The sequence below is a fragment of the Phaethon aethereus genome, assembly GCF_964289735.1.
Source record: "Phaethon aethereus genome assembly, chromosome: 3".
Lineage (NCBI taxonomy): Eukaryota > Metazoa > Chordata > Aves > Phaethontiformes > Phaethontidae > Phaethon > Phaethon aethereus.
In genome coordinates, this window is record NC_138576.1 from 76,832,302 (window position 1) to 76,860,189 (window position 27,888).

Below are 27,888 nucleotides of genomic sequence, written 5' to 3' on the forward strand. Positions count from 1 at the left end.
TCTTCAAGAAGGAAATCTTAAAGGCGCAGGAGCAGGCGGTCCCCATGTGCTGTAAGAAGAGCTGGCGGGGAAGGCGACCGGCCTGGCTGAACAGGGAGATTTTGCTGGGACTCAGGGAAAAGAGGAGAGTTTATCACCTCTGGAAGAAGGGGAAGGCAACTCATGAAGAGTACAAAGATCTCGTTAGGTCAAGCAGGGACAAAATTAGAAAGGCAAAAGCCCAGCTAGAGCTCAGTCTGGCCACAGTCGTAAAGGATAATAAAAAATGTTTTTACAAATATATTAACAACAAAAAGAGAGGCAAGGAGAATCTCCATCCCCTACTGGATATGGCGGGGAACATTGTCTCCAAGGACGAGGACAAGGCTGAGGTACTTAATGCCTTCTTCGCCTCAGTCTTTAATAGCCACTCCAGGTATCCACAGGATATTCAGCCCCCTGAGCTGGAAGACGGGGATGGAGAGCACAATGTACTCCTCATAATCCAGGAGGAAGCAGTCAAGGACATGCTAAGCCACCTGGACACCCACAAGTCTATGGGGCCTGATGGGATCCACCCAAGAGTACTGAGAGAGCTGGCGGAGGAGCTTGCCAAGCCACTCTCCATCATTTATCAGCAGTCCTGGTTAACAGGGGAGGTCCCAGAAGACTGGAGGCTTGCCAATGTGACGCCCGTCTACAAGAAAGGCCGGAAGGAGGATCCTGGGAACTACAGGCCTGTCAGCCTGACCTCTGTTCCAGGGAAGATTATGGAGCGGTTGGTTTTGAGAGTGCTCACAGGGCATCTGCAGAACAGCCAAAGGATCAGGCCCAGCCAGCATGGGTTCATGAAAGGCAGGTCCTGCTTGACCAACCTGATCTCCTTCTATGACCAGGTGACCCGCCTAGTGGATGAGGGAAAGGCTGTGGACGTTGTCTACCTGGACTTTAGTAAAGCCTTTGACAGCGTCTCCCACAGCATTCTCCTGGAGAAACTGGCGGCTCGAGGCTTAGACGGGTTTACTCTTCGCTGGGTGAGGAACTGGCTGGATGGCCGAGCCCAGAGAGTTGTGGTGAATGGCGTTAAATCCGGCTGGCGGCCGGTCACGAGTGGTGTTCCCCAGGGCTCGGTTCTGGGACCAGTCTTGTTCAATATCTTTATAGATGATCTGGATGAGGGAATTGAGTGCTCCCTCAGTAAGTTTGCAGATGACACCAAGCTGAGTGGGAGTGTTGATCTGCTGGAGGGTAGGAGGGCTCTGCAGAGGGATCTGGACAGGCTGGATCGATGGGCAGAGGACAACTGTATGAGGTTTAATAAGGCCAAGTGCAGGGTCCTGCACTTTGGCCACAACAACCCCATGCAATGCTACAGGCTTGGGGAGGAGTGGCTGGAGAGCAGCCCGGCGGAAAGGGACCTGGGGGTGCTGGTTGACAGCCGGCTGAATATGAGCCGGCAGTGTGCCCAGGTGGCCAAGAAGGCCAACAGCGTCCTGGCCTGTATCAGGAATAGTGTGGCCAGCAGGAGCAGGGAAGTGATTGTGCCCCTGTACTCGGCACTGGTGAGGCCGCACCTTGAATACTGTGTTCAGTTTTGGGCCCCTCACTACAAGAAGGATGTTGAGGTGCTGGAGCGTGTCCAGAGAAGGGCAACGAAGCTGGTGAGGGGTCTGGAGCACATGTCTTATGAGGAGCGGCTGAGGGAACTGGGGTTGTTTAGTCTGGAGAAGAGGAGGCTGAGGGGAGACCTTATCGCTCTCTACAACTACCTGAAAGGGGGTTGTGGCGATGAGGGTGTTGGTCTCTTCTCCCAAGTAACTAGTGATAGGACAAGAGGAAATGGCCTCAAGTTGCGCCAGGGGAGGTTTAGATTGGATATTAGGAAAAATTTCTTCACTGAGAGGGTGGTCAGGCATTGGAACAGGCTGCCCAGGGAGGTGGTGGAGTCGCCATCCCTGGAAGTGTTCAAAAAACGTGTGGATGTGGCACTTCAGGACATGGTTTAGGGGACATGGTGGTTTTGGATTAATGGTTGGACTTGATGATCTTAAAGGTCCTTTCCAACCTAGTGATTCTGTGATTCTGTGATTCTGTAATCTTTATCGTGACCAGGTGCTGCTTCAGCCCAACTCCAAAGGAAATGGATTAATTTAGTATTGGCCTCTGGAAAAATGCAGCTGTGAATTATAGAGTAATTACTTGTGGGAAGTAACTGTAAAGGGAACTCTGTTTTACATTCGGTGTAGTGACATTTTTTTATGGAAACAGTACGTCCTCTTAAAGGATATTTAATGTGATTCTGAAAATTACTTTGAATTATGCGTATTCATCAGTGAAACTTGTATCATTTCAAACCCAATACTTCTGTGACTATCTAATAGGCTGTCTTTCAGCTTACTGTATGTACCACATATCTTTCAGATGCTGCTGGCAATGAGTATGACTTAAGTGACTTGAGCAAAGAGAGTGAACCATGGGTTGCTGTAGACACTTCAAAGGAAGCAAAGAAGCGAACATTTTTCTTGAATGTCTGTAAGCCTTTGCCCTATGTGCCTGGATGCCCTGGTAAGCCAAGTGGCAAGCATTTCTTAACTTGTGACTTCTGATGTAAGACGTTACATGCAGAATGACATCCCTGATTATGTTAGTAGGATTTCTTGAATCCTGCCCATTCAGTCACTGAATTTGCATAGACCTGGGTGAGGTATGTCAAGGTTATAGTAAACAGACTTTCTCAAACTGAGAGCAGTCTTAATGCTCATCAGGATTCTTGCATTGAGATATGTGGGAATGCATTTAGGGAAAAATGCATAGAAGGCAATATTTGCCAGTATCCTTGATTGATAAAATTTTTTTTTTTTTTTTTTTTGGAAGAAGAAAGGAAAGTTAAATGTTGTTGAAGCCTCCTAATTGATGAGGCCAAAATGAGACGCTTACGCCATGTCTTATTGCACTTCTAGCCAGTTTGATTTATTTAACCTGTTGCTGTAGTTTTCTGTTAGTCTGTGGGAGCAGATAAGTAAATGCAGTTTTAAAGGTTTTGGTAAATGCAGGACAGTAACTTGTTCTATTCCTCAAAGGCTTTAGGTGTGCAATGTCTCTTACTGTAGTTATGAAAGCACTTCTTCTGTGTTATGCTTCAGGATAACTGAAGTCTGCCTTAATACTTAAAGCTTTCTTAAAACTACAATCATTACATTATTTTACAATAAAGTTAACTCTAGTTGTCAAAGCTTTGAACTAAAATACAGGCTTTTTCTTTTTCCTGTAGGTGGTGCCATAGGATCTTGTGTGAAATACACTGATAAAAGCAAGAACCTTGGAGTCATTCAGATAAACCCACAGGCTGCTACTGATGGGTCATTAAGCATTATTTACTTGAATGGTGACCCATGCAAAAATAAGCAACGTTATTCTACACGTATAATCTTCCAGTGTGATCAAACAATGGTAATTTTCTGTGCCAGTTGCTATTAATGAGGATTTAAAGCTTGGACTTACTATAACAAAATAGACAATGTTTATTTAGACAGAGCTTTAAACTAGACTTGACGGGGGAGGGGATAATGTCAGGGTTGCCTGTGACAAGCTGTGGGATGACACGCCAAGGTTAGAGGGACAGGGTGCTAGCAATGGCCCTCAGCCTGTTGCTCTGAGATGTGCTGTGTACACTGCAGCACACTTGAAGTCTTATGGAGATGAGCTAGGGGCTCCTGAGGTAATAGGAGCCAACAGGGAAACACTGGCAAAACACCTCAAAGGAATTAAGGGGTGTTCCTCTAAGAAGGAAGAATGGCTGACATGGCCCACAGCCCAGCTGAAGTGCCTCTACACCAATGCATGCAACATGGGCAACAAACAGGAGGAGTTGGAAGCCACTGTGCTGCAAGAAAGCTACGACCTGGTTGCCATTACTGAAACTTGGTGGGACGAATCCCATGATGGGAGTGCAGTTATTGATGGCTACAGGCTGTTCCGAAGGGACAGGTGAGGAAGGAAGGGTGGAAGCGTTGCCCTCCACATCAAGAAATGGATAGAGTGTGAAGAGCTGTCTCTGAGGAATAGTCATGAGCAGGTCAAAAGCTTATGGGTAAGAATTGGGGACTGAGGCAACAAAAGGAACCTTGTGGTCAGTGTCTACTACAGGCCGCTTGATCAAGGGGAGCCTATTGATGAAGCCGCCTCACTCCAGCTACAGGAGGCATCGCGCTCCCAGGCTCTGATCCTGCTGGGGGACTTCAACCACCCCGACATCTGCTGGAAAAGTAGCACAGCGAGCTGTAGGCTCCTGGAATGCATTGAGGGTAAATTCTTAAGCCAGGTTATAGACAGCCCTACCAGAGGGGATGCGATACTAGACTTGATCACAGGGACGTGTAACCTGGGTTGAGTACAGGGACGCTGCCTAGTTGTGTAGGGATGGGGTCAGGAAGGCCAAGGCGTGGATGCAGCTGAACTGGGCAAGAGGTGCAAAGAGTAATAAGAAGGGCTTTTACAGGTATGTCAGCTGGAAAAGGAAAGTCAAAGAAAGTGTATCCCCCCTTCACCCTGATGAGCAAGACTGGCAAACTGGTAACAATGGAGGAGAAGACTGAGGTACTCACCTTCTTTGCCTCAGTCTTCACGGGCAATCTCTCTTCCCACACCTGTCGAGTGGATGGACCACAAGACAGGGACTGGAGGAGCGAAGTCCCTCCCACTGTAAGAGAAGGTCAGGTTCGTGAGCCCCTGAGGAACCTGAACATGCACAAGTCTGTGGGACCTGATGAGATGCATCCCAGAGTCCTGAGGGAATTGGCTGAGGTAGTTGTCAAGCCACTCTCCGTGATAGTTGAAAAGTCCTGGCAGTCAGGTGAAGTCCCTGGAGACTGGAAGAAGGGAAACATTGCACCCATTTTTAAAAAGGGTCAAAAGGAGGACACTGGGAACTACAGAACTGTCAACATCAGTTCTGTGCCTGGGAAGATCATGGAACAGGTCCTCCTAGAAGCTGTGGTAAGGCACATGGAGGACAGGGAGGTGATTTGAGACAGCCAGCATGGCTTCACCAAGGGCAAGTCCTGCCTGACCAGCCTAGTGGCCTTCTGTGATGGAGTGACCACATCTGTGGACAAGGGAAGAGCTATCAATGTCATCTGCCTGGGCTACTGTAAGGCCTTTGATGCTGTCCCCCACAACATCCTTCTCTCTAAATTGGAGAGAGGGGGATTTGGTGGGTAGACTATTTGGTGGATGAGGACTTGGTTGGATGGTCACATCCAGAGGGTAGTGGTCAATGACTCAGTGTCCAGATGGAGATTGGTGACGAGTGGTGTCCCTCAGGGGTCAGTCTTGGGACCAGTACTCTTTAATACCATCATCAGTGACATAGGCAGTGGGATCAAGTGCACCCTCAGCAAGTTTGCAGATGACACCAAGCTGAGTGGGGTGGTTGACGTGTCTGAGGGATGGGATGCCATCCAGAGGGACCTGGACAAGCTCAAGGAATAGGCCCATGTGAACCTCATGAGGTTCAACAAGGCCAAGTGCAGGGTCCTGCACGTGGTTTGGGGCAACCCCTGGTATCAGTACAGGCTGGGGGATGAAGGGGTTAAGAGCAGCCCTGCCGAGAAGGACTTGGGGGTACTGGTGGAGGGAAGGCTGGACATGAGCCGGCAATGTGCGCTCACAGCTCAGAAGGTCAACCATATCCTAGGCTGCATCCAAAGCAGCGTGGCCAGCAGGCTGTGAGGTGATTCTGCCCCTCTACTCTGCTCTGGTGAGACCCCACCTGGAGTCCTGCATCCAGCTCTGGAGCCCTCAGCACAGGAAAGACATGGACCTGTTGGAGCAGGTCCAGAGAAGGGCCACAAAAATGATCCGAGGGGTGGAACACCTCTCCTGTGAGGACTGGCTGAGAGAGTTGGTGGTGTTAGCCTGGAGAAGAGAAGGCCCTGGGGAGACCTTCTTGCAGCCTTCCATTACTTAAAGGGGGCTTATAAGAAAGATAGGGAGAGACTTTTTAGCAGAGCCTGTTGCAATAGGACGAGGATTGATGGTTTTAAACTAAAAGAGAGCAGATTTCGATGAGATCTAAGGAAGAAATGTTTCACACTGAGGGTGGTGAGACACTGGCACAGGTTGCCCAGAGTGGTGGTAGGTGCCCCATCCCTGGAAACATTCCAGGTCAGGTTGGACGGGTCTCTGAGCAACCTGATCTAGTTGAAGCTGTCCCTGCTCACTGCAGGGGGGTTTGGACTAGATGGCCTTTAAAGGTCCCTTCCAACCCAAACCATTCTTATGATTCTATTCCTCTTGGAATGGAGAGGCTGGTTATAAAAAGTAGTCTCTTGTATACAGGCTTTTCCCTTGTCTCTTCTGCTAGCTACTTTCGTAAGCCTGTAGAACACAACGGTGAACTCCATCATGGAATCCTGGTGAGCCACCAAAAGCAGCTGTTTGCTGAAAATGAATACTGAAATCTGGTAACAGAGATCTTAGACTGTTCAGCTGCAATAGAAAAGGATTCTGTATGTACATTCTGAGACTTGCGATTTTTTGAGACTTGACTTAGTAAGCCTCCTTCATATGGCTCTTTTCTTTAGGGATCACCAGTGTTTGAGCAAGAGGATGACTGTGAGTTCGTGTTTGTTTGGAGAACCTTGGCAGCATGTCCTGTTCACAAAGCAGAAGGTAAGTGTAGTTATTTAAGTTTTAAAATACCAAACAAATCTGTACAAGAATTAGTGAAGCTATGTTTGTTTCTTGCCCTGGGAATCTTTCTGTAAAAGGTGCTGGCTTGTGGAGGGGTATCTCTTCTGAGCTTTAAGCCAACTAAGAGTTACTTCTAACATTAAAAGTACAAGTTAGAATGACAGGAAAATGTACTTCCCTGTCTAGGGAAAGGAGATGAAGTAATAATACTGCCTCTGAGAAGTCATAACACTACCTTGTTAAACCACAGGCAGACTTGCTAGTGTCTTGTAAATCTTAAAGCATCAGGTTTCACGAGAATGCAGTTGATCCTATGCCTGGCAAGTCATTCCCTGTCCCCCACTGAAGGCTGGAAGCTATACTGTAAACTTGACTCTTGTTAGACAATGAGGGAGAGAACAGCGGGAGAGTATCAGAGTTTACAGTTGACTCCAGGACATGCAAGAAGGAATCACAGGTGCTGGTACTTGGTTGGCTCTTAAATGGGAAGTTGAATGTACAGGTATCTTCCCTGCCCTTGAGGGCTTTGTTTTGTAACTTGTAGATAATGCCTTACGAAACATCCAGACTTCCTGTAAAGGATCTGTTGCAGGAATCCTAGATGTTACTGAAACTGCCAGTGATGTCATGTGGCATGAGAGGAATGTTTACAAGCTACTGCTCTGTAGCACAGAATTACTGTGCAGGACAGTGGTGACAAGAGTTGTGATTTTGAAGGGAAGGAAACTGATGTCTTGTCTTGAACTTGGTACCAACTTGTTGGATGGTTGAGCGGAGCATAATAATCATGTGATACAATCTGATGTTTCTTTAAAAGCTTCAGAATATTGAGCAGAGGGTCAATTTAAAACTGAGAACTTGATCATCAGCAAAATTACTGATGTGTATCGGCTGATTAGACTTGTGGAAGTAGAATTTTCTCAAACCTTTTCTGTATACATCTTGGTAGATGTGTAAAGCTGTAGCTGACATTTCCTATGATCGATTATTTCCTAACTTGGCAAACTTCATAGCTGTTAAAAGAAGATGCGAGACGGACATATCTGACAGCTTTTGCTTTGGCCTTGTGACCTCGCTGTTCTTTCCGGGTAATTAAGCAAGTGCTGGACTTAGTGTGTCTGGTTCTGTACTTAACTTTCAGTGTGGCTGAAGGAAGAACCTGTGAGGCCACTTTGAGGTAGTTTTTGAACTACAGTGTGATTTTTGCGTCTTGCTTTAGTGGCAGTTATAAAAGAAATGTTCCATTTGTAGCTTAGTCTCATAGTTCTAGATACTGGTGACTTCCTGAAATGAGCTGCTTGGCTGGACTGAAATGGTTCTTCAGTGTCACTGCTCTAAAGTGCCAGCTACTTATTTTCATGGTCTTATTTGTGCCAGTAAGCCTTAATTGTCCTAAGTGTATGTTGCACAACTCGTAGATATTAAATTGTATTTTATATCCTTAACTTTTCTTTAAAGGAGAAGATTGCCAGGTGAAAGATCCAAGATATGGTCATGTTTATAATCTGAAGCCACTTTCCAACAAAGACATAAAAGTGAGTACAGATGAGTATGACTACTACTTCAGAATCTGTGGAGAAATAACAGAACCTTGCAAACCAGAGGCTCATGCTGTGTCATCATGTCAAGTAAAGAAGATGGACAATACTTTCAGAAAAGTAGCAGGTATAGCACTTGATCGGAAGGAACTTAGAGAATGGGCAGATTAACCAGGGTGTAATTGAAGCTACTGTGTCATACAAGAGGGGTTCTTGCTAATCTTGTACATCTTACAAGATAAAGCACCCTACCACTTTTGCTTCATGTGCAAATAAAATGTTATGTATATAGTTAGCTTGATACACAATTAGGAATGAGCTCAACCCAGGTCACAAGTTTCAGAGGAGGGCTGAGGTCTTTCTATCAGTACTTTATTGTGCATGTTATTGCTGTCTGTGGAGGCAGAGGCATTACTGCAGTTGTGTATTTACTGGATTAACTATTTACTTTTCTCAACTCTTTGCCTCTAGGCTTGCTTACAGAAAAACTGACTTTCAAAAATGGTTTAATAATGATTAATTACACCAATGGAGAAAAATGTCATAAAATATATGAACGATCAACTGCCATATTATTCTATTGTGACAAGACTACTTCTGAGGTTAGTTTCAAAACATATGCTTCCTGTACATACTGTCTTCCACAGTTGCCCTCTTCTTAATGTGTGTGAGGGTAAGGTGAAGAACATGAACTAGCTTCCTTCAAGGACTGCCTAATCATTCACAGATCAGGCAGGAGATTGAAAGGTCCTGTGAAGTATTAAAAAATGAGTAATGTTTTGAATTTCCTATTTGAGGAAGATACCTTTGTCATGCCCCAGGAAAGTCAGGGCATATTGTTCCTTTTAAGGGATGCCTGCCATTAGCAAAGCTCTTGGAGATGATGGGAAGGGATGTTCTCCCAGAAATAACAGCCGTTTCTTTGTAAGAAATAAAAGGTAGAGGGTAAATCTGCAGGAAAGCAGGTATTATATGGCCAGACCAAAATAAGCTGTTTACTTGCTTTCAGTATCTCTCTCTGTACTTGTGCTCCTTCCTGTTCTTAAACAGTGGTGCCTAGAGTTACTTTTTCTCTTCCCCTTATTTCATGGAGGAGGCAGAAGCTCCTAATAGCTGCCCTTTTATCAGAAGTGTATGTGTGGATAAACTCAGCTTTGGGAGAAGCCATGCTTTCAGCTGGTCAGAGGCATAGTGTGGCTCTAAGATAATATGTAAATACAAGTTCCTGGATCTTCTTGAAGCAAGCCTGAGACATTTTGGTAGCTTCAGTGTGTCTAAATGAGAAAGTAAATTCCTTTTGTGTATTGTTCTTTCAGCCTGTATTTTTGAAGGAAACTCCAGACTGTACCTACATGTTTGAATGGCATACTCAGCATGCTTGCCCACCTGTTAAATCTACTGAGTGCTCCTACAAGTAAGTTGTTTCCACAAATTTAAAATGGAGCTGTATGGTGACAGAAACAAATACAGCCTTATTGCTACTTAGTGCAATACTGCCACTTCAGTTGTGTTTTGACTTAGTCAAGTAACCAACTAATGTGGCATTCAATGCCAATGCAATGTAACTTTTGCAATTTGTACTTCCTAAAACTAATTTCGCTGAAGAAAAATACTTTCTTTGAGCTTTTTCTGGGGAATAAGCTTAGCATCAAAGTGAACTGGTGAGTATATGGAGTTATGGATGGTTGAACTCTGAGTATGTTATGTTTTTACAAGTGTCTAGGTATTAGTTAACTGTAGCTAATTTAAATGAGAATACAACTGCTGTCTGTTTGGAACTTCCACCAAACAAAGCTCTAAGAAAAAATGTCATCTATTTCTGTCATGACCAAGTATTAGCTCATTAAGATTTGATAGGTGGGATCAAATGTGGCTAATAACTGACCCAGAGTGTTAACATCTGGCATTGTGATAGGTTTCTACAGGTAGAATATATAGGTAAAACGTATAGGTAAAACAATTCACTGTAAGTGTGCATCTGTGCCTGCCATGCACTGAAAGCCTGCATGCTTCAGTGAAAAGCCAGAATTACTCTTGCGTTGGCTGAGGGATATGTGCACGTGGACAGTTACTGTGGGTATGGCTGGTGCAGATACATATATCTCTGCACTGAATCTGAGGTTTGTAGGGAGCAGTGAGTCTGGTGTAGATTTCTCTTTCAGCTTGGTACTCTGCTTATGGAGTAACTAGGTTATTAAGTTATTGTAGTAACTTAAGAATTGTAACTTATAATTACTTGATTTTTTTTTTTTTTAAATGCCTCTTAATTTGAATCCTTTGTCTGTCTTACAGGGATGATGAAGGAAACTTCTATGACTTCTCATCTCTGACACGGCATAGAGAGAACTGGGAGGCAATTGCTCTATCTGCTTCTGCACAGAAATACTATATTAATGTCTGCAAGCCCTTAGTACCATATGGTGCTGCACGTAAGAGCAAAATAAAATTCTTGCTGTAGCTAGGAGAAGCAAGTGGTAGAACAGTACTCCTGGCTGTTGTTCAGAGTGAAAAAAAAAAAATTCACAAAGCAAAGTATGTGGAGACTGTAATTTCAGCACCAGAAGGAAGGGTAGATTGTGGGTCTGATTTCCATCTACTTGGCAAATGAGATTCATTAGCAGCTCTTATCTTCTCTTGATAACTTCAGTACTCTAGCTCTTCCATCCTTATCCAAAGTTTGCTATAGCTCTTAACATCTTGTGCCAAGATTAAAATAATCTTTAACTTCAGAATTTTCTCTATGGCATCTTCTAACCGACTCCACATTTTGTGGAAGACCAGGTAACAGACTCTAGCCTTTCACTCTGTGTAGTGGTCTACTTCCCCAGTAGTAGCTGCCACTACTTTCTGCATGACCTTGAGTGAAGTGAGGCAGTTGCTGCTACTTGTGACTTTGGGGAAAAAAACACCCTGGTGAGTATGGTTTGGGCAGTGGCTTGGAGATCGATCAGCCATGACATACCTAAAAGTATAGTGGTGGAGTTATATTCCAGGCAAGTAAGCCTTAACAACATTTGGAGTAATAATGCAGTTTTTGTTCATCTATATAGGTTCCTGTCCTTCTGATGCGGCTGCCTCCCTCATGGAGGGTGCAAAATGTACAAGTCTTGGGGAAGTGGCTGATGGTCCCCGGTGGGAAAATGGCATTTCTATTCTGAAATACATTAATGGGGAGCAGTGTCCCGATAAAATTCGCAAGAAAACAACAATATTGCGCCTTAAGTGTGATGAAAGCAAAATTGTAAGTGGGCTCCTTCTGGTCTGGTGGTGTTTTATGTTTTTATGAGTTGTTCATCCTGCTGTATATATATATGGAGAGTGCTGGGCAGTTCTTACTGATTCCCTAATCATCTGTAGTTGGATGGAAGCCAGCCTTGTAAGCAGACTGGCGTATAAGTATTTGAACTTTAGATGCTAAGCAGTTTTAAAAGATTTTTTTTTTTTTTTTTTTTTTGTACAATCTGCTAGCACAGATTTTTATCTTCTGTAATAGCTTCAAATTGTCTGTTTGTGTCTTGAAGATTAATGTATTGCAGGTTGGGAAGCATTTCAAATAGTAAATAATGCTATTGCCTATGTAGTTCTTAACTCTTGCACATCTGTATGTCTTGCCATTAAGTACTCTTCTATTTAAGATGTTTCACCCTCACCTTTTGGATTTTCTGTTGCTCGGCTAGGCTGCTTTTAGCTCTCCTCTCATGAATTTTATTGCCCCTGGTAATGGTTCTGTTCTCCTGTGTATATGAAATAGTCACAGTTGAATAACCTGTCCTTGGGTTAATTCATTGGACCATGACAGTCTGTTAAGTCCTAGGACTGGCATTTGAATTGAGCTTAGCTACAGGCTTCAGGGATAACCCTGTGGCATGAAATCTTGCAGTATCACTCTGTAGAGATGTCACTCTCTCCACTGTTTCATGTTTAGGAATCAAAGCCAGAGCTTATAATGGCCATTGAAGATTGTGAATATACGTTCTTATGGTTTACCGCTGCTGCGTGTCCTCTTAAAAGCAATGTGCAAAATGACTGCCGGGTAACCAACCCTGCAACAGGTAAGGAGGAGGCCTCAGGATTTTGTATGTGGAAGAGGCTGCTGGATGCGGCACTACTGGTTTGTGTTCTTGAGGGACTTCGTTAGAAAAGGGCAGTCATCTTCTGGATAGTGACTATCAAGCTTATTGGTGGGTAGAAATATCTTGAAAGGTACTGCAATGTGCCTTGGAACATAAATAGTCTATACTTCTGAAACTAGTTTTATCTCTAATTATTAATATGAATTAGTAACTGTTTGCCTTTCAAGCTAGCAGGTGATTAGAGGCTGGTTGACCTCTCTACGAATTTAAGTTACTGAAAGCTTTTAATACAAAGGAATGTCTTGATTTTGAATCTGAAAAAAATGAATAGTTCCCTGATCTGCCTACAGGCCACCTCTTTGATTTGACATCGCTAAAGCGAGAGTCTGGCTATACCATCAATGACTCACACAACAGAAAAATTGAGTTGAATATTTGTGCTGAAGCTAAAAGTTCATGTGCTAATGGAGCTGGTAAGCATCTTATCACCTCTGATACTGTAGTCACTGACGATAGAGTACCCAAAGGAAATACTTAGGCTCAAATTTACAGTAAAATGCATGGGGAGGGTTTTACTGCAAATGTGGAAGGAGTGAAGCGAACAGCTGTATGGCTGAACTGACTAGGAAAACACCCTAAAACTGCTTGAGAAAATAAAGTGATGTATTCCTATCAAACCCCATTCCTAAACTTACATGGTCTCACTTCCTGTCCAATCTCTTTAGGTCTGAATGGTTGGGTATTCTTTTGGATGTGAGGGCAGGAGTGTAGATGCTTCTACTGTGCCTCTTGGCTGTTGTGAAAAGGAAGAAGTTACAAGCTTCCACCTAGAATGAGCTGAGCACAAAAATGGCTCTATTGGGGATGTATTGCTGTAATACATCGGCACTGAACCATGTGTCCACACTTCAAACACATGCCAACCCTCTTTCTAACTTTCTGCTCTGTTTTGGATGCTTCTGAAACATCAGTAGAAGTTAACTTGTATTTTAAGCTGCTCACTCTGGATGGTGTGAAAAAGCCTGCCTATCTTTCCTATGAAAGTTAAAGTGAGACTAAAATTTTAAGTTTCCTGCTGTTCATCTTATAAGGTGCAATTTTGGAGGGTGGTTACGTCAGACTCTATCTGTTTTGTTAATTTTTCTTTTTTACTTTAGCTGTCTGCATCACTGGTGGTCCAAAACCAGTTAATGCTGGAAAACCAAGTAAAACGTTAACTTACGAAGATCAAGTATTAAACCTTGTCTATGAGGATGGAGATCCTTGCCCTGCAGACCCTGAACTGAAGCATAAAAGCTATTTTAGCTTTGTATGCAAGTCTGATGTTGATGACAGCCGGCCTGTTTTTCTGTCTTTTGATGAGCAGACATGCACTAGTTACTTCTCTTGGCATACTTCTTTGGCTTGTGAGGAAGAGGTAAGAGTTATTTCTACGGAACACACTTGTGGGACTAAATTTCGGGGGGTTGGGGGGGAGTTAGGCATAATAGCAGTATATGTTTTAAATTCCGTGAAGGAAAAAATCTCTTCTTGTAATACAGAACCCAAATTCATATAGAAGTTCTCAAATACTTTTCTTAATGACTTTTTCATCAGGGATGAACAATACTTAGCGAACTTCTGGTTCGCATGGTGATCCAAGTTAAAACTTTTAACACTTCAGAATAACCCCTCTGTGGAACCTACTTAGATGCTTTTCTGTACAGCTTAAATGAAGGCTATAGGGCATCTTTTGGGGAATTGATGGTTAAGATCCTCCAACGCAACAGCCAACAGAATGTGGGTTGAGTTGAGGATGGACACCATCTCTGTGCATGGAGATAGTCTTTGTTTCTAAGCAAGTGAGTAGAGGCCAGGCAAGTGTATGATCAGTTTGCTCAGGGCAAAAACTGATAAACTTTGATAGCGTGAGTTTAGGATCTGCCTCTGCTGTATAACACATGCTATAATAAGGTGATTTAGTTAACTTTAGATGAGTTGGTGTTCCAGACAATACTTTGAGCTAGTCTTCCTTTAGTTAATTTTAGCTAGTTAAATTGTTACCAGTAGTGGGTGCACAGAGTAAAAGTTAGCAATAGAAGTAGAAAGCTAAATCAGCCATAGGGTGAATTCAGATCTTTTGTTAACACCTGAACATTACCTTTTGTGGATCTGCCTAATCATTCTTTTCACTGCCTTAATTCTAGTGTGACCATCATTCTCTGTGACAAGTTGTTTTTCTTCCTCATCACTGTCTCGATGCTACCATAGCTCTTGCTTCCATTTAGGAAAAACATTTTCCAGTTTTCCCTGACAGGAACTGTCACATGTCCCCTCCCTCTTTTGTAGGAGTTCTGCTGCACGTAGCTCTGGTTTCCTCTTTAGTATTATGTACCATGTAGCAATACAAATCAACAGTGCCTAAAAACATTGTGTTTTCTAGCATATTAACTCTGTTCAGTGATTTTTTTTTTTTTTTTTTTTTGTGCATTTCTGATCACTTTTCACAGTGTATCCACAGTGACCCTAGCTTTTTCAATGTGGTGATAGCTAGGTAGCAGTGATGGTTATTTGTCCTGAAATTAAGTGGTAATTTTGTTAGTTGCTCCTTATCTAAGACCTAAACAAGAATAGACTTCCCAAATTCCAAGTAGGCTGTCAGTAAGCTTATGCACTTGTTGTGGTTTAGACCCAGCTGGCAACTAAGCACCACACAGCCGCTCGCTCACTCCCCCCTCTGCTTTTCAGTTGGAGTATAGCAGGACTCAGATCCCCTATATCCTCGACTCCAAAACCCTAAAGGTCGACCTCAAGTCTCTCCTGGTGGCTTCTGCCAGAGACTCCAGGTAGGGCCATTCTCCCCGGCTGCCGTGTAGAGCACATTTTTAACATCTTGTCCTCCCTGGACTGGCCCGAGGGCTACGGCATGAACTATCTCCTGTTTGATTTGTTCGAAGCCTTGTCGTTGCTCAGGGCCCCGTTTAAAATTGTTCTTCTTCTGGGTCACTTGATAAAAGAGGGCTTACAATCAGGCTGCAATTTGGAATATGCATTCTCCAGAAACCCACGAAGCCCAAAAAAGCTTATGTTTCTTTTTTGCTAGTTGGTGGAGACATAGCTGTTATTTTGTTGATCACATCCGTTGGGATCTGACGACGTCCATCTTGCCATTTTATTCCTAAAAAGTGGATCTCTTGTGCAGGTCCTTTGACCTTACTTTGTTTTATAGCTTTCAGAAGGATTTGAATTATTTTCTTCCCTTTCTCGAAAACTTCTTTTGCTGTGTTGCCCCATACAATGATGTCATCAATGTATTGCAGATGCTCTGGAGCTTCACCCTGTTCCAGTGCAGTTTGTATCAGCCCATGGCAAATGGTAGGGCTGTGTTTCCACCCCTGGGGAAGTCGATTCCAGGTGTATTGGATACCCCTCCAAGTGAAAGCAAACTGTGGCCTGCATTCTGCCACCAAAGGGACTGAGAAAAACGTGTTAGCAGTATCAGTGGTGGCATACGCCTTGCCTGCCTTTGACTCCAATTCATATTGAAATTCTAGCATGTCTGGCACGGCAGCACTCAGTGGCGGCGTGACTTCATTCAGGCCACGATAGTCTACTGTCAGTCTCCACTCTCCATTAGACTTTCGCACTGGCCACATGGGGCTGTTAAAGGGTGAGCGAGTCTTGCTGATCACTCCTTGGCTCTCCAGCCGACGAATCAGCTCATGGATGGGGATCAGGGAGTCTCTGTTGGTGCAATATTGCCGCCGGTGTGCTGTTATGGTAGCGATCGGCACCTGTTGTTCTTCGACCCTGAGCAACCCCACAACAGAAGGGTCCTCTGAGAGACCAGGCAAGGTGGACAGTTGTTTAATTTCTTCCGACTCCAAGGCAGCTATACCAAAAGCCCACCGGTACCCTTTTGGGTCCTTGAAATACCCTCTGCTGAGGTAGTCTATGCCCAGGATGCATGGAGCCTCTGGGCCAGGCAAGATGGGGTGCTTCTGCCACTCATTCCCAGTTAGGCTCACTTTGGCCTCCAGTACAGTCAGCTGTTGGGATCCCCCTGTCACTCCAGAAATACAGATGGGTTCTGCCCCTGTATGGCTTGATGGCATTAAGGTACATTGTGCACCAGTGTCCACTAAAGCCTTATATTCCTGTGGGTCTGATGTGCCAGGCCATCTAATCCACACAGTCCAATAAACTCGGTTGTCCCTCTCCTCCGCCTGGCTGGAGGCAGGGCCCCTCTAGTCCTGCTCATAGTACTCGTTACCCACTTCTTGTAAATAGGAATCAGAAGTCCCTTCAAGAGGATCAGAGGTGAGATCAACTCTTCTATTCTTTCTGGGGAACTGCCCACTGGAAAGTGGAGCGATGATTTTTCTGGAGGAACCTGAACCCCCCTTTGTAATTGTTTTTCCTTGCAGCTCACATACTCATGCCTCTAGGGTCGAGGTAGGTTTTCCATCCCACCTCCTCATGTCCTCTCTGTAGTCATGCAGTTGAAACCACAGGGTGGCTTGTGGTGTATGTCCTCTACATCCTCTCTCTTGAGCAGAAGAGCGCTTACTCCTGACGGCTGAGACACTGGTCCATACAGGTGTAGGGTAGGGCATATCCTCTTTGAATTGCCGGAACTCCCAGGACAGTTTCTCTACAGCAGAGACGCGGGCCTGTAGGGAGGAAGAGACTTTCTTCGTATTGCCGGAGCTGGCCAGCCAATTCATCCACCGTTGGTCTCTCTCCGTCTTTCCAGGCCATTACTGCTAATGAGTTGGCATATGATGATGGTGCACTCCATACAAACTTCCGCCACATAGGTCACGTGCAATTGACTTCATCTGGATCTTTGGATGATTGTCCAAGTCACCATAAATCACCTCTAGCACAGCTAGCTCCCTCATACCTTTCTCCATGGTGGTCCACTTGCCTGGGTGACATAGAACATCTTCCTTGAAGGGATACCTTTCCTTCACACCCGACAGGAGTTGCCTCCAGAGGCTGAGGACTTTTGCCCCTTTTCCAATAGCTTTGTCAATGCCTCCTTCCCTAGAAAGGGATCCCAGCTGCTTGGCTTCCCTACCCTCTAATTTCAGGCTGCTGGCCCTGTTATCCCAGCATCGGAGCAGCCAGGTGACAATGTGCTCACTTGGATGACGGCTGAAATCCTTTCGCATCTCTCGCAATTCACTCAGGGATAGAGATGGGGTAGTTACTGTCTCTTTTATGAGTTCTTCCTCTTCCTCCTCTTCAAGCGATGACCCGCTCTCTTCCCTCTTCCGTGCTTGTGATGGCCCTGCTTCAGAGCACTCTGCCTCATCACTCTCTTCCTCTGCCTCCTTCTTAGAAGAATCTTCCTCATCCCTTAGCAAACGAGCTGACTCCGCTTCCAAGATTTCTTCTTTTGTACAGGGCAACTGATACCAGGATGGACTGGTTCTCTCGTTCAGCTGCAACAGTCTGAGTAGTCACAGTGCCCATTGCAAGGGTTGGAGTAGTCTCAGTGCCCAGGGCTTGGAGTAGCAGCAGTGCCTGCCGCGGGGGTTGGAGTCGTCACAGTGCCTGCCACAGGGGTTGGAGTAGTGACAGTGTCTGTCACATTGCCATCAGACCCAGAGAGCCTCTCTCCCCTTTGCATAGTATTAAATAGAGCTCGGTAGGGATGGGCCAGGCCCCAGCACATTGCAACGATTTTTGTCTCCTTGGAACTGCCAGGCTGACAGCATACTTCTTCCAAATATTCTGCTAGTTTATCAGGATTCTGCATTTATTTGAGAGTGAGGAGGTGCCCACTGCCCCAGGCATTTGCCCATGCTGTTCCACATGCCCTGCCATTCATAACTATCCAGCCTTGGGGTAGATCTCTGGGTGATATTCTTAAATTGCTTGCTGACCTTAGACAAAACCAAAACAGTGTTCCCCAGAAGTAGCAATAGAGGTATTTTAACTACCCAAGGGTGTTCAAAATACTGAAAAGTTATTGTGATGAAGGATGAAACATTATGATACAGGGTAGCAAAGGTACCATTCTGCATTTTCTCCATAAAAAGCCTTTCGGAGGCAGAAGTATAATTGCTAATCGTCTCCACAAGATAGTACCCAAAATACAGCAACGGCTTTAGTACAAAGCTCAGATGATACCACATTAAGCTCAAGGTCAGTGTTCTAAAAACAAATCTCACAGGCGAGACATTACTAATCATTGCAGAGTACAGCAGCCCGCAGAAACCAACACCGATCCTTAACATGTACGGCAAGGACGAGAGCATGATGCAAATCAAATAAACTGATATTGTGACCTGCAACCGTTATTAGCTCAAGCCTCGTGCCCCACGTTGGGTGCCAAAAAGGACCGTCGTGGTTTAGCCCCAGCCGGCAACTAAGCACCACGCAGCCGCTTGCTCACTCCCCCCTCCCCCAGTGGGATGGGGGAGAGAATTGGGAAAAAAAACTCGTGGGTTGAGATAAAAACAGTTTAATAGGACAGCAAGAGAGAGAGAAAGAAACAATGATAACAACAATAATAATACCGGCAAAGGAATGTACAAGAACGAGTGATGCCCAATACAGCGATTGCTCACCACCTGGTGATGGACAGCCCATCCCCGAGCAGCGATTCCCACCCCCTGGCCAACTCCAGTTTATGTATTAGGCAGGACATAGTATGGTAGGGAATATCTCTCTGGCCAGCCTGGGTCAGCTGTCCTGGTTGTGTTCCCTCCCAGCTTCCTGTGCACCCCCAGTCTTCTTGCTAGCAGGCCAGCACGAGAAGCTGGACTATCCTTGACTGCTGAGTAACAACCCCAAACACCAGCACGTTATCAACAGTTTCTTATCCCAAATCCAAAACACAGTCTCACACTAGCTTCTGTGAAGAAAACCAGCTCTATCCTGGCTGAAACTAGGACAGCACTTTAAGAATACATGAAATTAGTTTGTGAGGAAACGCAGCACTCTAGCCATCAACTTGCAATACTATAACTTTATATTATTATAACCAAGCTTGTTTATTGGAGGTGATACGGTCACGTGTGGGAGATGGGAAGAGGAAGGACCTGTAGGATCTACTGATCTTATGAAGACTTAGTGACTATGTATGCTGGAGTATGCATGCCAGAGCTTTACATCTTGATACTGTGCTCATATGGACTCTATTCCATAAGAATGCTTAAATGATTGAGGTTTGTCACTAAGCACCTACAAGCTGCATATATCTGTAGTCAAACAAAAATTATAACAAATACTGCTTTACTTAAAACAAATTTGAAACTTTAAATGCAGCCACCCTTCTAGCCCTATGAAAGACAGGATGTTTGTCAATAAATCAAAGCAAGTAATAAAAGAATAAGAGCAATAAAATGTACTTTCTTGTAGGTGAAATGCTCAGTATTGAATGGCAGTTCCATTATTGACCTGTCTTCTCTGATCCATCGCACTGGGTATTATGAGGCATTTGTGGATGAAGATGTAACAGATGTTTCTCCAGAATTTTACATCAACATTTGTGAGCCTCTCAATCCTATCAAAGATGTCAATTGCCCACCTGGAGCGGCTGTTTGCATGGTTCCTGTTAATGAATCACCAATAGTAAGTACTATACCTGGAATCACTGAAACGTGCATTTCCCTGCTAGTTTAAAACCGTGTCCCTGCCTGGAGACCTCATTTGAGCCAGAGGCTTGACAATGGGTTAAAGAAATGGAATACAAAATTAGAATTTACCCTACAAAATTCTTTTTGATTGCTTTTCCCTAACGAAGAAGTATTTTCCTATCCTGAACCCCATTGATTTTTTTGGGTGTCAGAAGATTCCATACTATGACAAATACGAAAAATTACTACAGAGAATTTTTTCATGTAGTGCTGCGTGCCAAATACAGAGACTGGGAAGCAGAATGCCTTTTAGTCTGCCATTCTGTGGCACGGAAATGGTGTGCTTGACACCATGATAGCCTGTTGCAGTATAAAGGAGGTTATGTCCTAGCATGCTCCAAAATGCATTTAGTTCTTTCATGTACAAACTTGACAGCTGCATGAATAGCAAGCCTGTGTCAGAATATTGGTTAACTTGTCCGTGTTATTACCTTGAGAGACGGAGGTTCTTACTTTTTGAGGTCTTGTTCGTGAGCTGTAGAAGACACACATAAAACCTTGAGACTGTTTTCCATGAACTTCCACATTGATCTGGGGACTTTCCTCCATTGTTAATACTACACTATTTTTAAGAGATGTGTTGGTATTTCGGCGCAATGATTTAAAGAATCTACATGTAAGATGCAGAACCTCCCTGGCTGTTGTCAGACTTAATCAGTGTTTTGAGCTTCTCAACTTGTGTTTTGTTAGGATTGAAATGTAATGACTGTTCTTTGAGTATAGAATGGTTTAGATAGGAGCACAACTATTGCACTTTTGAAAACTGCAAACAGGTGAATCTGAATTGATCTGAACCTCTGGGCTGATCTGAAATCTAGGTGTGTCCTATATGTCTATTAATACATATTTTTGCTTGTGTAGGATATTGGTCGTGTTACTGAACCTCCCAAGTTAAATGAGGCAGTAAATGAAGTTTACATCACTTACAACAGCACTACTCCTTGTCAGATGAACAACAAATTGAACTATACTTCTCTTATTGTATTTCACTGCCGCCAAGGAACTAGTCTGGTAAGACATCTATTAAACTTATGTTGATATTGGAGTGCAATGGGAAGTGGGTAGTAACCAGTGTTAGCTTTGCTTAAAACTAAATCAAGGATTTGTTTCTAGTGTGTAAGGATGGACTTGTTTCAGCAAGGAATATACTTAATATTTGTACTCTTAACCAGTAAAATTAGTGCATGAACTTTAGGCTTGGGAGTAGCAGTTTCTGATGGTTTCAAGGATCAGATTCCACTGAAGTAATGTAGCAGTAACTCATTGCTGGTGTTAAACGGCATGCTGTGTTGCACCTTGTCTAGGTCCAAAAGCTTGTACTTGTACCACAAGTGAACGCAAGAACTCGTATAACTGTTTGTATAGCTGTTCCTGTGAAATGCTTTCCCTATATTGTAGCCCTTTCCATAATCATACACAGCTTTAAAAATTTGCATTTAGATACTTATGTTTTTATTTTGTGTTGTCACCTGAACACTAACTTGAGGTTGCATGGTGGTGTGAATCTAACACTTCCTGAGTTTTTTGGGTGCTTTAACAAACTGTAGAGAAGCACTTAGGTATGATTGACAAACTAGAGCCTGTTGAAGATACTCGGTGGAAACATTTTCCATCAGCATGAGGCATGAGCTGAAACTCTAGGGAGCTCTGAATATTACACAGGCCATAGTCATATTCTTATTTAAAATATAACAAAGGAAACGGTATTCTTTCTAAACCTTAACTTGGTGAACTTTCTTAACTACACAGCTGTCATACTTTTGTTGCTGCTTGCAACTAGGCTGAACATGACAATCTTAATCCTAATTAATACGAAAGCTTGTGTACTTCAATTACTGCTTTGATTGTTTTCAGGAGCTAGGTAGAATGTACTTCACCTGTAGCTTTTTTGTTACTGGTTGTAATATGAAGGCATGGTGTTTGGCCTACAGTCAGTAAAGTCTAACCTCAGTAATAACTGAGGTCAGCTGTTGGGGGGGGGCGGGGCAGGGCAGGGGGAGTAGAAGGAACAACAAACTCTTCAGATATTAAACCTAATGTATCTTGCTGTGTTCTTTGGTAACAGGGCAAGCCAAAGATGATAAAAAGACTTGAGTGCAGTTTTGTGTTTGAGTGGGAAACTCCGGTTGTGTGTCCTGATAAAGTGAAAACTTTAGGCTGCTCTGTGACTGATGAACAGCTACACTATACTTTTAACCTGACCAGCCTTTCTGGAAGATCATTTGAGGTAATGCCTTCTGGTGGTGTGTTGGGGTTTTTAAAAATTTTTTTTTAATCAAAGTGTTGCTAGCAGTGGGCAATTCAAAACTGAAGCAGGGGTTTCTTTTAAGCATCTTGGGGTGTGAGAGGAGACTGAAGCATGTGATACAGCTGTGGTCAGTGTTGATATTTGGCCTCTGACAGAAGAAATAATACTAGAGGCAATAACATTAGAGTTTTTAATGTTTTTGAGAGGGAAATTCATGGATATACTGATAGGGGAAGGAAGGAGAAATCTTCACCTGTTGCAGAATCCTGAACATGACAAGAAGTCTGTTGAACAGACTATATCCTTGGTCCTGTGGGTTTACTTTATCTGCAGTTTATTATTAAGGAAGGCCAGACTTGCAAAATTAGGTATCTTATTTTCCTCCTGCATTATGCAAGTACTGTATCAGACTTGGTTTATAAAGCACTCGGGTGGTTCTTGTAAGTATTGACTGTGGGCTCCGAGGCAGCCTTGTTTGTGATGCTTCTGGATGTCCACACAGGTATTTTCTGGATCCAACAGTTACCATGTTGGTGTATGCAGCAAGGCAGCAGACTTGCCCCAAGGAAAATGCAAAGACGGGGCAGTGTGTCTGACATCTGAAAGTGGTGCATCATCCTTTGGAAACATAAAGGAAATGAAAATGGACTATAACCACCAGGATGAAACAGTTATCTTGCAGTATACTGGAGGTGATCGGTGCCCTCCAGGTGAGACTGAAGAAGACCCATTCTTTATGTAAAAACTTGTCATCTTCTTTTACCCTTAAAATAGGAGGTTTTATTGTGATCGGAAGGAAGCAAAATGGATTTTTCATGCATTAATAGAAGAAACATGTAGGTTAGTTAAATCACATGCACCATACTAATCTGCAACATCGACATGTATCTCCGAGAAGAGAGTGCAGCTTTTCTGTAGGGATGATCGTAGCTAATTTTACACTACATCCTAGTTTTCTAATTGGGTTTAGACTCAATGTTTCAGTATTTCTGTTGTCTGCCTCTGCCTTCTCTTTAGTATTGAAGTACAGGCTTTGGATATGGTCCTGAATATGGATATGCCTGCTATTCTACTGCATGTTATTAAGAGGGATATACCTTTCCTTCTCAGTGACTGAAAAGGGAGAGCTTTGTGTGTTCCCCTTCAAGTACAAAGGGAAGACCTATGAGGAATGTATTACAGAAGAAAAGAATAGGCCATGGTGTGCTACAACTCAAGACTACCAGGGAGATGGAAAGTGGGGATTTTGTGGTAATGGTAAGAACTTCTTACACTTCTTGTGCAAGGATCTGAGCTAACACAGGGAGTTAGCTGTTATCAGGCTGGGGAAAAAGACCTCTGGTGCAATACAGTGAAAGTAAAGGGATAGGAGTGGGCAAGACAAGGAATCTATAGGACAAACCTGAGTTTACTCAAGTGAGTGAGCAAAATACTTTTAAAATAAAAAGTTCATGCCTTTAGATCATGAGTGTTCAAGTCTTAAATGATGACTCTGCTTTGGAGATTAGTTGTTTTGGAAGGAACACGACTTTCTAAAAAACATGGAAGTTAATCTAGGGAATAAAATTGCTAGGTAAAGCATTTGTGCCTCTTTGCTATGTGAAACAATACCTGATGAAAATTTTTGTTGATACTGCAAAATTACTGTGCTAAAATCCATACTTGCCTGAAAGCCTCTTGCAAAGAATTTTTTTTTTCTCAACCTTCTCCCTTATAGCAACTGCAAGAAGGGAATCTACCATTATCTTCACATGTGATGAAAATGCTGGTGTTGGGAGACCACACCTTCTGAGTGAGACACTTGGCTGTGCTGTGACATTTGAATGGAAGACTCTGGCCGTCTGTCCTCCCAAGAAGATGGAGTGCAAGTTTGTCCAAAACCACAGAACTTATGACTTGAGAATGCTCTCTTCCCTGACAGGATCATGGATCTTTTTCCACAATGGGAACTCGTGAGTAATGAGCAACTCCCAGGGAGCAGCTTGCTAACCAATACAGTTGAAGTTGTAAGGTGGCATAGTACTTACGTTTTGTCTCTGTTCAGAGTCTGTTTAAATTTTTGGCAGTGTCTTTAAAACTGAATGCTTAACACTGCATATAGACAAAAAAACAGAAAGGAACCCATTTTATCTGAAAAGGATGAATAATTACTGTCTTCATCCTCACCCCTTCCCTCTATTGGAAGACCTTTTTAAAGGATGAATAAGTCTAAACTAAAAGCTTTTTAAAGGCTTTCTATTTGAACTGCTGTATTAACAAAGTAATTTTGTAGTTTAAATGCAATTTTTGGGGTTCTTAATCATGTTGAACAAAAATCTCAATGACTTAGTTGCTGTCTTTTGACTGAAGCGTGTAACTTTTTGTTTAAAGTTTAAGTAGGGCTTTTTCCCTACTTCCTCTAAGTATCAACTTAGAGGAAAATATGAATGGGAGGATGTCATCAACCTCTTCAGCCTCCCCTCTCCACTTAGCAAATAGAAATGAACTGGCAAGGATTAGAGCATCTTACTCTAAACGTAGGATAAACTATGGAGTAACAGAACTGTTTCATTTCACTGCCTTACTACTAGTCCCTCTGTTCTAATAAAACTGAACTTGTATAGGTCTGATGAGACGCTGAATTTAAGATAGTATTATAAACTCTATAGTTGAAAAAACTTTTGGGCATTTATTGACTCAGTTCCAATTTCTAGTTTGACCTATGTCAAAATTAACTAGTGAACTAATGTGGTAAATGATCAATTTTTTTGGTACAGAGTCATTTACTCGAAAATGATAGTTAGAAGTAATCTGCTATAGCTTCGTACATGCTTTATTCTGTCAGGTAATTACATTTCTTTCAACCTGCCTAGCTTCCCATGAGGATTCTAAAGTTTATATCTCACTTTTTCAGTTTAGCCTAAATTAATTTTAAAGAAATTGTGTCTACCATGTTCTCTATAGGTATTATGTGAATCTCTGTCAGAGGGTACATGAGGGACCCACAGGCTGCCCTGAAAGAGCCAGTATTTGCAGGAAAAGCAGCAATGGAGATATTCAAGTTCTTGGACTTGTTCATACACAGAAGCTGAATGTGACAGGTAACGTTACTTTGGATCCTGTAGAGAGCTAGAGATGGTTAAATCTTACAACCTAGCTATAGTGGTTCTTAACTTATGGTGAAACCTTTATTTTGAAATATCTTTACTAGTGAATCTTCTGTTTAAAAACAAAACCAGTAAATGCTATTACTTAAACTTAAAAGTGGTGTTTAAGCTATGGGAAAACATTAAGGCAAATAAACAATGTTGTCAATAACACTGTACGAAGTGAATTGTCCATCTGAACATCAAGAAACACTTCTTTACAGTAAGGGTGACCAAGCACTGGCACAGGTTGCCCAAAGAGGTTGTTGTGTCTTCACCTTTGGAGATATTAAAAAAGCTGTCTGGATGTGGTCCTGGGCAGTCAGCTCCAGGTGGCACTGCTTGAGCAAGGGGTTTGGACTAGATGACCTGCAGAGGTCCCTTCCAACCTCAGCATTCTATCATTGTGGGAGGGGGGATTATTTTTATTCATCCTGTTTTGAAAGACTTGTTATATGTCCACTAACTTCAATTAAAGCAGCATGTGAAAGATGGCTAATTGGCTTCATTCTTAAGAAAAGGAGTAAAAAATATCTCAACCTTACTCCAAATCTCTGTTTAAAGAATATCTTTTAAAATTGCTGCTGGATTTGTAAAATTGAGGGAAATCTTCCATCCAGCTTACAAAAAACAATGGGATGTATTGCACGTACTTACTGCCTGAGTTCATTTATAAATGGATATCTTAATTTACTCTCTTGTTTAAAAAATGACGTCTTAAATGTAAACATCCATTATAGCCATACTGGTGACCTGAACACACAGCATGATGTAAATACAAAGGTGTTTGAGGAGTGATTTTTAAAGGATCATCAGTGTGAAGGCCTCAAATTACTGAAGTGGTATAATTGATACATGGTCTATGCAGGGGGAAAAAAGTCCTAGAATTTAATCTAAAGTAATGAAGTCTGGAGAATAAGCAAAGGGAATTTCTGACAGGTGCTTACAAAAACCTTGTGTGTCACCATTTTTCTGTTCTAGGCGATACAGTGTATATTAGTTATTCCAGTGGGCAGGAATGCAGGAAAAACAAGAAAGTAACAACAATTATAGAACTGAAGTGTGCAAAAACAGTTGGCATGCCTGTGCTGCAGAGGTGAGTAACGAATTAACATACCACTGATCTTCATGGTTTATTCCTTTGTACCTCTCTAATAAACTGTAAGTCTCAGGGCAGTGACTGTCCATTCTGTTGGACAGTCCCTGAAATAATCCTTGGTCTGTACTTGTAAGACATCTTCTGGAGTTTCTGCACCCTTTTGCTTCCATAAACACTTGTATTCTGTATTTATCTTTAAATTTCTGGGCAAAAATTTAAGCATTCTGCTTCCAGATTAGATCAGACAATGGCTGGGATGCGGTTGTTTTCAATGTCAGTTGTAGTATAACCACTCTTAACTTTGCTCAAATCTATTTAGTAGAGCACACTTACTGTAGATAAGTGATTGAGCTAATAAAACATGGTTTATTGTTGCATCGGTACAGATTATTTAACTAGAAGCTGTCCAAAGTGAGGTATATATATTTTTCATCTTGAGGGTGCTCACAGGGCATGTGCGGGACAACCAAGGGATCAGGCACAGCCAGCACGGGTTCATAAAAGGCAGGTCCTGCTTGACCTCCTTCTATGACCAGGTGACATGTCTAGCAGATGAGGGAAAGACTGTGGATGTTGTCTGCCTGGACTTTAGTAAAGCCTTTGACAACATCTCCCACAGCATTCTCCTGGAGAGCTGGTGGCTCGTGGCTTAGACAGGTGCGCTCTTTGCTGGGTAAAGAACTGGCTGGACGGCTGAGCCCAGAGTCAAGGTGAATGGAGTTAAATGAAGTTGGCAGCTGGTCACAAGTGCTGTTCCCCAGGGCTCAGTTCTGGGGCCGGTCTTGTTTAATACCCTTAATGATGATAATATCCTTAATGAGGGATCGAGTGCTCCCTCAGTAAGTTTGCAGACAACACCAAGTTGGGTGGGAGTGTTGATCTACTCGAGGGTAGGAAGGCTCTGCAGAGGGATCTGGACAGGCTGGATCCATGGACCAACGTCAGTTGTATGAGGCCAGTTGTAAATAAGGCCAAGTGCCAGGTCATGTACTTGAGTCACAACAACCCCACGCAACACTACAGGCTTGGGGAGGAGTGGCTGGAGAGCTGCCTGGCAGAAAGGGACCTGGGGGTGCTGGCTGACAGCTGGCTGATCACAAGCCAGCAGTGTGCCCAGGTGGCCAAGAAAGCCAACAGCATCCTGGCCTGTATCAGAACCAGTGTGACCAGCAGGAGTAGGGAAGTGATTGTGCTCCTGTACTGGTGAGGCCGCATCTTGAATACTGTGTTCAGCTTTGGGCCCTTCACTACAAGGACATTGAGTTGCTGGAGCGTGTCTAGAGAAGGACAACGAAGCTGGTGAGGGGTCTGGAGCACAAGTCTTATGAGGAGCAGCTGAGGGAACTGGAGTTGTTTAGTCTGGAGGAGGCTGAGGGGAGACCTTATTGCTCTCTACAACTACCTGAGAGGGGCTTGTGCTGAGGTGTTGGTCTCTTCTCCCAACTAACTAGTGACAGGATGAGAGGAAATGGCCTCAAGTTGCGCCAGGGGAGGTTTAGATT

General features: G+C 43.3%; 1 protein-coding gene across 1 annotated transcript in view; it reads left to right on the forward strand.

Moving 5' to 3' along the window:
- Nucleotides 1-27,888, forward strand: part of IGF2R (insulin like growth factor 2 receptor) — a gene marked incomplete at both ends in the record, with an annotated part of 68,087 nt that overhangs the window by 34,212 nt on the left and 5,987 nt on the right. The window contains 19 exon segments of the mRNA XM_081998226.1: nucleotides 2,401-2,544; nucleotides 3,251-3,429; nucleotides 6,564-6,651; nucleotides 8,131-8,337; nucleotides 8,682-8,812; nucleotides 9,527-9,624; nucleotides 10,503-10,639; nucleotides 11,261-11,451; nucleotides 12,136-12,262; nucleotides 12,634-12,756; nucleotides 13,441-13,700; nucleotides 19,637-19,849; nucleotides 20,776-20,925; nucleotides 21,980-22,141; nucleotides 22,665-22,872; nucleotides 23,273-23,419; nucleotides 23,880-24,114; nucleotides 25,106-25,242; nucleotides 26,269-26,383. Coding sequence (XP_081854352.1) covers nucleotides 2,401-2,544; nucleotides 3,251-3,429; nucleotides 6,564-6,651; nucleotides 8,131-8,337; nucleotides 8,682-8,812; nucleotides 9,527-9,624; nucleotides 10,503-10,639; nucleotides 11,261-11,451; nucleotides 12,136-12,262; nucleotides 12,634-12,756; nucleotides 13,441-13,700; nucleotides 19,637-19,849; nucleotides 20,776-20,925; nucleotides 21,980-22,141; nucleotides 22,665-22,872; nucleotides 23,273-23,419; nucleotides 23,880-24,114; nucleotides 25,106-25,242; nucleotides 26,269-26,383 — 3,052 coding nt within the window.